The sequence below is a fragment of the Sturnira hondurensis genome, unplaced genomic scaffold (genome assembly GCF_014824575.4).
Source record: "Sturnira hondurensis isolate 20B ecotype Veracruz unplaced genomic scaffold, ASM1482457v3 Scaffold0000780, whole genome shotgun sequence".
Taxonomy (NCBI): domain Eukaryota; kingdom Metazoa; phylum Chordata; class Mammalia; order Chiroptera; family Phyllostomidae; genus Sturnira; species Sturnira hondurensis.
The window spans coordinates 20,972,583-20,982,037 of NW_028073411.1; the positions used below are offsets into that span (position 1 = coordinate 20,972,583).

Consider the following 9,455-nt stretch of genomic DNA (forward strand, 5'->3'; position numbering starts at 1 on the left):
CCGTGGGACTTCCTCTCCACCTCACAAGCAGGGGCATGAACAAGTTTAGTTTGAAAACGAGGAGGAGCGACTTTGGTCAAGATGGTGGCATAGGTAAACACGGCTCACCTCCTCGCACAATCATATTAAAAGTACAACTAAAATATAGAACCACCCTCACTCAGAACCATCAGAAACCAAGTGGAATGGAAGTCTGACAACTACAGAATTAAGGGAACCACATCCGTCCAGACTGGCAGTAGGGGCGCAGACGCAGGACAGGCTGGTCCCACACCCACAGGGTGGATGAAAATTCGGGAGGGACATCCTGGGAGGGAGAAGTCCCTGCCCCACACCAGCCCCCCAGCCCAGGATTCCAGCGCCAGGAAGATAAGCCCCCACAACTTCTGGCTGCAATAACCAGTGGGGACTGGGTCAGGGGAGGAAACTTAGGGAGTCCAGAGCAGTTCCTCTTAGAGAACCCACCACAGACTCGCCACTCAGACTCCCTCCTCTGAGCTCCAGCGCCGGGGCAGCAGCCTGAAGGGCACCGGTGGCACACAGGGAGGAACCGAAGTGGCTGACACCCAGGCTGGAGCTGGGGGACAGCTGTCTCCCAGACACAAAAGTAGGCAGAGCCCACTGCCCCTCTTCTGAGCCTTCCCCGCACAGAGCCGGCAGGCAGGTGCCATATCCGAGACTCCACTAACCTGGCTACCCCTGCTTGCCCCACCCTGGAGACCCCCAGAGACTCTGTCCTACCCAACTTACAGGCCCACCCAAGCTGTTAACAGAGACTTTTCCATGTGAATGGCTGGTCTCGGCTCAGGCTTCACAGCTTCCTAAATCCTCTCAGACAAGCAGCAGCCGGCCTCAGTGAGCCCCAGGCCCAGCACAAGCAGCAGCCATCTCGGGTTGCTTTACAGCTCAGGCAGGGTGGCCCCCGGCAGAACACAGGTGGGGGCTCCCCTTGTCCTGCACCCCCCAGGGAACACCAAGGCCTTTGCACCCAGTGGTCAGCTACAGACCACGTCGGGACACCACCACCTGCCCCTGCACAGCTGATTCTCCGTGGAGGGTGGAGGGTGGTGGTCAGTGGCCACAGCCAGTCCCACCAGCTGACTGGCCTGGGTAAATCCCTCCCGTTGACCTGCCGAAGCAACCAAGGCTCAACCACAAGAGGAGGGTGTGCTCAGCCCACACGAAGGGCACCTCGAGTACTGAGCCTGGGTGATAGGGGAGGCTGAGCCACTGGGCCCTACAGGACACCTACATGTTAGGTCATGCTACCAAGACACGGAGTCAAAGCAGCTCTACCTAATACATAGAAACAAACACAGGGAGGCTGACAACACAGGGAGACAAGGAAACATGGTCCAAATGAGAGAACAGAACGCAATTCCAGAGAAAGAACATGAAATGCAGATAAACAAGCTATCGGATGCAGAGTTCGAAACACTGGTTTATAAGGAAGCCCAAGGAACTTAGTGAGGACCTCAGCAGCACAAAACATATCCAGAAACGAAGGACACGCTGATTGAAATAAAGGACAATTGACAGGGAAACAGCAGAGTGGATGGAGCCGAGCTTCAAATCAATGATTTGGAACATAAGGAGGCAGAAAACAACCCAGCAGAACAGCAAGAAGCAGAGAGAACCCCAGAAGACGAGGACAGTGTCGGCAGCCTCTGGTTCAACCTCAAGTGGTCCAACACTCCCATCGCAGGGGCGCCGGGAGGAGAAGAGAAACAGCAAGAAGGCATAAATCCACTCAAATAAGTAAGGAGAGAAAACTTCCCTAATTTGGTGAAGGAAACAGACACACAAGTCCAGGAAGCACAGAGTCCCACACAAGATGGACACAAAGAGGCCCACTCCAAGACACGTCATCATTAAAACACCACAGGTTAAAGATAAAGAGAGAATCTTAAAAGCAGCCAGGGAGAAGCAGGCAGTTACCTACAGAGGAGTTCCCATCAGACCGTTGGCTCATTTCTCAAAAGAAACTTGGAGGCCAGAAGGGACGGGCAAGATGTATTCAAGGTCATGAAAAGCAGGGACCTGCAGTCCAGGTTGCTCGACCCAGCAAAGCTGTCACTTAGAATGGAAGGGCGGAGAAAGTGCCTCCCAGACAAGAAAAAACTAAAGCAGTTCACCATCACCAAACCATTACTACACGAAATGTTTCAGGGGCTTATTTAAGAAAAAGAAGATCAAAGCTACGAACAATAAAGCGGCAACAAATACATACCTATAAACGACTGAGTCTAAAATGCAAACTAAGCAAACGAGAAGAACAGGGGCAATCCCAGACAAGGAGAGCGTTCTGATGCTTGCCAGAGGGAATGGGTGAGACGGCGGAGGGATTAGGAGGACAAATGCGTGGTTTCAGAACAGACACAGGGACGGAAAGTACCGCTAAGACAAACGCAACTCGACACGGACGTGTGTTTTGGGGAAGTTACCAGGTTACCCCCAAGTCCACCTGAAAACAGGTGCGGGACTTTAAAAACGATACCACCTCCATACAGACCTGTGGTGGCAACGATGTGACAGGAATAGTCACCCAGTACAAGTGACTGCATCCCACGCAGGAGCACGAGTGACAAGAGCATCTGCCTGGCAGGACGGCCCTGCACACAGCCCCTCCCCACCCCGAGACGCTGCTCCGGCCCCCGGCCTCTCAAAGGCACACGTGAGCACTGGGAGTCTGACCCATAAAAACAAAGCCACCCCACAAAACCCACTTTCGCTGATGTTTTCATCCTCACCCAAATACATTTTCCCCTTGCTTTTAGAGAGAGGGCAGGAGGGAGAGAGAGAAACACCAAGGCGAGAGAAACATCAGCTGGCTGCCTCCCGCATGCACCTGGACTGAGGAGCAAGCCTGCAACCCAGGCACGTGCCCTGACCATGGATTGAACCTGCGACCCTGTGGTTGGTTGTAGAACGATGCTCCCAACAACCGAGCCACTTGGCCAGGGCCACGAAACCCACCTTCAGCTGTGAAGTGCAACCCACCAGCCTACCTTCGCAGACACTCTGCAGAGAGAAGTACGTGGTCTGGTTGATGTAGCCTGCGCCCTTGGTCAGCGAGGTCACACAGCCGATCAGCACTCGGGGGCCGGAGTCTGACAGCCCCCCTCCCTGGGTTTTGCTGTCCTCTTCCCATTTGTCAGAGACAGCTTCCACCTGAGAGACACACAAGCCTCTGCTTAAAGAGAGACAGAAGGACCGCAGGAGCGGCAAACCGAAGACTAGCCCCTCACAGAGAGAGACGCAGAAACCCTGGGCCAAACACTAGCAAACCGAGTGCAGCAGAGTATCGGAGGGGTATGCACCACAACCAAGGGGGGCTTTTCCCAGAAGGCAAGCCGGTTCCATGCACGAAAATCAGTCCATGTGACATGTTTGCTGGCAGAACCCTGGAGAACACGCTGCCGTCTCAGGTCACCCAGAAAGGGCCCGACAACGCTCAGCAGGCTCTCGTGACAGGATGCTCCATGAACTCAGGTCGCAGGGAAGGGAGCGTCCTCAGCAGGCGAAGGCCATGTGGCCCACGCCCACAGCCACCCCCACGCCCCCGTGGTGACAGGCTGGGGCTTTTCCTCAGGGTCAGTAAAAAGGCCTGGATGCCTTTTTGCCACTCCTGTTCCAAACAGTGCTGATGTTCTAGCCAGAGCAACGAGGCAAAAAAAAAAAAAAAAGAAAGGAATCTAACTTGGTGGAAAGGAAGAAGTAAAATGATCTCTGTTTGTAGATGGCTGGATTGTATATGTAGAAACTATTAAGTATTCCATTAAAATTGTTATAGGTAATAAATGAATTCAGCAAAATTGCAGGACACAGATTTGACACACAAAAATCAGCTGGATTTCTGTACACTTGCAATGGATGATACAAAAAAAGAAATAAAAAAACCAATTGGATGCATACACTAACATCAAAAAGACAAAGAGACTCAGGAATAAACTTAACCAAGGGAGGGGGAGATGTGTACACTGAAAACTACAAAATGTGGCTGGAACACGGTAAAGGAGACCCGGGTCAGTGGGAAGGCGCCGTCGTCACAGACCGGGAGACTCACTGTGAAGGTGTCAATACCGTGAGGCAACCTGCAATCTCAGTGCAATTCTGTTAGAATCCCTGGGGCACTTCTGCAGGAATGGAAAACTCAGCCTAAAATTCAGAAGGACTCTTTAGTGACCTTGAATAGACAAAACAACCTTGAAAAGGCAGAACAAAGCTGGAGGTTCCCCCCTGGATTTGAAAACTTGCTACAAAGCCCAGTCATCAAACAATGGCACTGTGGCGACCTGAGGACAGACAGGGACAGAGTCCAGCGCTAAATAAACCCACAGGCACGGCCCACCGGTCTCAGCAAGGGTGACCACTCCCTGGGGAACGGGTTTTCCCACTGTGAGGTCTTCTCACAGAATGACGCCGGGAGAACTGGAACCAACACGGGAAAGAACGAAGTTATACCGCCCCCGACGCCACACCCCAGGAGTAACTCAAAACGGACCAGAGGTACATTTCAGAGCTAAAACTGTGAGACTCTCAGGAAGAAAGCATGGGTGAAAATCACCATGGTCTTGGATAAGTGAACGGTGTTTTTAGTGTAACATTGAAAGCACAGGTAATTAAAAAGAAATAAAGTGGAGTTCATTAAAACTTCAAACTTCTGTGTATCAAAGGGTACTAACGAGAAAAAGTGAAAAGATGATCCACAGAATGACAGGGGATATTTGCAAATCTCAAATCTGATAAGGGATCAATATCCAGAACGTATGAAGAACCCTCTGTAACTCAGCAAGAAAATAACCCAACTAAAAAATGACCAAGGACTTGAAGAGACATTTCTCCAAAAAATATTAAATAACCCATAGGCTTGAGACAAGCGGGCTCAATATTATTGTCAGAAAACTGGAAATGAGAACCAAAAGATACCACTCTGTGTCCAGCAGGATGGCTACTGCCAATACATGGACAACGGCTCGGGCTGGCTGAGATGCAGACAGGGGGCCTCGGTGCATGGCTGGCGGCCACGCAGGACAGGGTGGCCTCCGGGAGGAACCTGTCAGGTCCTCTGAAGTTCAATGCAGGCCTACCACGCGACCCTGTGTCCCGTTCCTAGGTACACATGCAAAAGAACACAGAGACTCAAACCGATACAACAGCCAAAAGGCCCAAACCACCCGAATGTCCATCAACGGCTTGGGGGCGGGGAGGAAACACCAGGGCCCGCCCCCACGGTGGGGCCTCCCTCAGCCTTACTGAGGAATCAAGTTCCAACATGGATGATAATCCTCGAAAACATCATGCCAAGTCCAATAAGCCAGACACACAAGGACACGTTCCATGATTCCACTTATATGAGGGACTTCAAATAGCCAAACTCCGAGACAGGAGCAACGGCCAATCACTTGGAGGAGTTTGGACTGGGAAAGACAACGGGTCCTGAGGATGGGTGACGGGGACGGCCGTACTGCAAAGTGGAGGCACTCAGAGCTACTGAAGGGTGCTTGAGAAGTGCTTAAAACGGTCAATTCTCTGTCGGGAGTACGTTACCACAACGAAACACCTAAATAAAAATGGTCAATTCTCTGTCGGGAGCACTTTACCACAATGAAATACCTAAATCAAAAATACGCGAAGACACCCAGAGGGCCGGGGGACGGGCCGCCACACACCTGACCCAGGGGAGCAACACTGGCAGATGGGCAAAGGCAGGTCCCGTGACCTGGTCCCCAGCGTAAGGGCTCAGAGCCCTGCCCGGTGTGAGGCTGCGGTGCGGGGGGGAAGGGGCATGGGTTGTGGGGGGACGTGGAGAAACCTGCTTCTTGTTTCGTAGTGGTCCAGGGCAGAGCGACCCAGCAGACCTGCAGTGACAGAAACATTTCAGGTTTGTGCTGCCCAATTTGGTAGCCACCAGCTACATTTAGCTCCTGAAATGTACTTAGTGAAACTGAAGAATTAATTTTAAATTTGTACTTACTTTTCTAAAAACTGTTTTATTTATTTATTTTTAGAGAGACGGGAAGGGAGGGAGAAAGAGAGGGACAAAAACATCAATGTGTGGTTGCCTCTTGTGTGTCCCCTGCTGGGGGCCTGGACCACAACCCAGGCATGTGCCTTGACTGGGAACTGAACTGTCGACCCTTTGCTTCACAGGCTGGCACTCAATCCACTGACTTACACCAACCAGGGCTGTACTTACTTTTAATAAATTTAAATTTAAATAGCCACACAACTGGAAGCTATTGTACCGAATATGATTCTAGAATATGCTTATTATCTTTAAAATTTGAGAAAGATGATATTAAGCATTAAGATAGCATTTACCCACCAAAATAGTAACAAAGTACATCTCAACCATTTTTAAAATGTAGTTGACTCACGCTCAGTCAGTTTGCCAGCTACCAAATCTCGTAACAAAAACCAACAGCTCTCCTATATAGGAAAAAGAAATTAACTTGAAAACGTGAAGTAAAAATCACACTGATAATGAAGCACAAACATTAAAATTCTTGGAAACAAACTCAACGAGGAACTTTCAGAACCTGGGTGAAGGAAAGCACTGACCCATGACAGGAGCACAAAGGGAGCCATCAGCCGCAGAGAGGCTCCGCCCGGCACTGAGCCTGAACAAGCCACAAACTCAGCGCTGTCCAACTGCGAGCCCAAGCCGAGGCACCAGACAGCAGATGACGCTGACATGGGTCAGGGTGAGGGGAGGGCCAGGAGAGCACTCCGCACTCAGTGGGAGGGAGACCTGCCTGCCACCCACAGGCACCACCTAGCCGGGGCCCTTGCAGGCATCAGTGCGGACAGGGTCCCTGTCATATGGGATAAAGGGACCTTTATGCATGATAAAGAGACCTTTCCATTGGCGGGGAAAATGAACTACTTGGTGGGATGACTGGTAGCTACAGGTTCCTTCTCGCAGTCTGCACACCCAGTAAGTTCCAGGCAGATTAAATATGTAGATGTCAGTCAACAAAGGTCAGAGGAGAACCTGAGCGTTTACTTGTGGTTAGAAGTAGAGTCAGCCTCTGTTAGGGTGCGTACAGAGCCCAGAAACTACAACGAGAAGACAGACACATTTAACTACAAAACACCTCATAAAACAAAAGCCAAAAAGCACTCTTGGGGGAAATATTTGCAATACTTTCATATACTAATTTCCCTTAAAAGCTATAAATTCCCTAATACAGAATTTTAATTTAAAAAGGTGGACCCAAGAAAAAATATGAACAAAGGACATGGAAATAATTCCTACAAAAAAGTGAAATGCTGATCTATTGTAAAACCGAAGTGCAAACTAAAATGACGAGGTCACTGCCCACTGACCGGACTGGTCAGGGTCCAGAGCCTCTCACGTGCTCCTGGGAGTTCAGGGTAGCCTACCACTGCTGGAGGGAGAGTGGGTGATCCCATCAAAAAGTTAAATGTGCCTGCCCTTAGACCAGTGATTCTACTGCCAACAATTTGGAGCACAAAAATACCATTTTTTTGGTTCACAGTCCAGAGCTCAAACCACTGAGCCACACCAGCCAGGGCTTCTGACTCAAAATACTGTTTTTTAAATGAAAAAAGTTGAGTAATAGAGCCCACTAATTGTCTTTGCTAATTGCATTAACAAAGGATGCAATAATTATTATTTTAATAATGCTTTTTAAAGAGTAGGAGGCCATATAAATGGTAAGCATTCTCTATGGTATGTAATGAGAGGCAAACTTATGAATTACAAATTTCCATGGTATTTGAATGACTTACAGTGACCACCACTTTTTTAAGAGACCACCGTGAGAAAAAATGCACGCCAGGCAGGAACAGGCCGCCCCTCCCCCAGCACAGCACAGCGAACCCCCACCCCCGCCACAAGCAACTTCCGGAACCAACCAAGGCCTCACCCTGACTGCTTTCAGGCCATTGGATACTTTGTTTTCTTCCACAATGGCAATCACTTCCTGCCCAACGTTGAGAAGCGCCTTGCCAGTCACAACCTCATTGGAGAAGTATATCAGGTCGTCGATCATGCCATAATCACTGCAGTACCTTGTCACCACACCCCGCACGGTTTTCAACTTGGCGTCACCTAGTGGGTAAACAGAAAGGTTACACCAGTGAGCCCGCCTTGAGTATGGGGCCCCCAGGGGGCAAGGGGACCTTCCTGGGGAAGGTTCAGAAAGCCAGGTGTATGAGGCAGGCTGCCCATGGCTCAGACTCCAGCTCTCCCGCCTGCAACATGCACACCCAGGCCAGGTCCCTGGCCACGCTGTGCCTTCTCCACCTGTCTCAAAGGGGACCCAAAGAGCTGTGCAAGGAACAGAACCGGGAGCAGTGCAGACACCGGAGAGGCTGGCGCAGGTCAGGGTGCAGCGTCAACTGTCGATGGCGCTGTTGCATCTGAGGAGATGTTATTACTGTTTTCTTTCGTTGTCATCAAGGGGACGAAGGGGACGGTGGCGGCGGCAGCGTGCGGAGGTTCTGTATTACTAAAGGAGGCAACGCAGGCGATTCCGGGCACGCCCCGGCGACTCAGTGACCCTCTCCACCCAGGGCCAAGAACACTGCTGCACCCACTCCGCTGCTTCCAGTCACAGGCGACACCCGGGGAGCACAGGTCACCTTCGGCCCCGCCGCCCTCCTGGAGTGGAACCCTAGCTCGGGCTGCCTCTTCAAGCCCGCACTGCACAGAGGGCCAGATGGAGAAAGAGCCGGTCTCGGCCTAGGCGTGCTCCCCTTGGGGAGGTTAGAGAACATCGCCCGACTGCAGCTCTCACCGGGACTCCCAGGCCGCGGCCCGCCCCCCACCTGTGCCTGCCCTAACCCCACTGCAAGCCGGCCCTGCCCCACGCGCACCTTCCAGGGCCTCGAGCCCTGGCGGCCAGACCTCCTCCTCCGGCCCATCTGCCTTCCTCCAGAAGAAGGCCATTAGCTTGGCCGCGAGGCGAAGCATGACCGACTGCTGCCCTGTCCACGACGCGTCTAGCGGCCCGAGGCTCGTGGCCACGTAGCCAATAGGGTGATCGTGCCTGCGCCTGCGCCTTGCTTCGTGGAGCGTGGCCAATGGGGTTGCCCCTTCTGAGCCTGCAACTGCGCCCAGTGGGGTTCAGCCAATGGGGATCACAGTGCCCACGCCTGTACGCAGGTCATGTCGATATTGGCCAGTGGGGCCTGCGTGCCCTCTGTAACCGTTAGCAGTCTGTGGTTGGCCGTTGGCGACCGTTAGCTCGCTAACCAGCAAAGCGCGGTGACTTGTGGGAGTGATGCAGTGGCCCGGGCGAGGCTCCTACTGGTGGGCGGGGCTCTGTGCAGGTGGGCGGGGCTCTGTGCAGGTGGGCACTTCTGGCCTCTACCCTCTAGAAGCCAATAGAGAGAAGATAACGGACATACACAAATCAATAAACTTGCTGGTGCAAATGAAAACCGTGTCTTTCATTTTATAGATAAAAGTAAGCAGACTTTTT

At 51.8% G+C, this 9,455-nt stretch overlaps 1 protein-coding gene across 1 annotated transcript in view; it reads right to left on the minus strand.

Annotated features, from left to right (window-relative positions):
• MOV10L1 (Mov10 like RNA helicase 1) overlaps positions 1–8,944 on the minus strand; it is a 37,946-nt gene extending 29,002 nt beyond the window's left edge. Inside the window, exons 1-3 of the mRNA XM_037049085.1 lie at positions 8,848–8,944; positions 7,896–8,080; positions 3,009–3,171 (exon numbers count right to left, since the gene is read on the minus strand). Coding sequence (XP_036904980.1) covers positions 3,009–3,171; positions 7,896–8,080; positions 8,848–8,944 — 445 coding nt within the window. The remainder of the gene's footprint in view (positions 1–3,008; positions 3,172–7,895; positions 8,081–8,847) is intronic.
• Between the last annotated feature and the right edge of the window lie 511 nt (positions 8,945–9,455).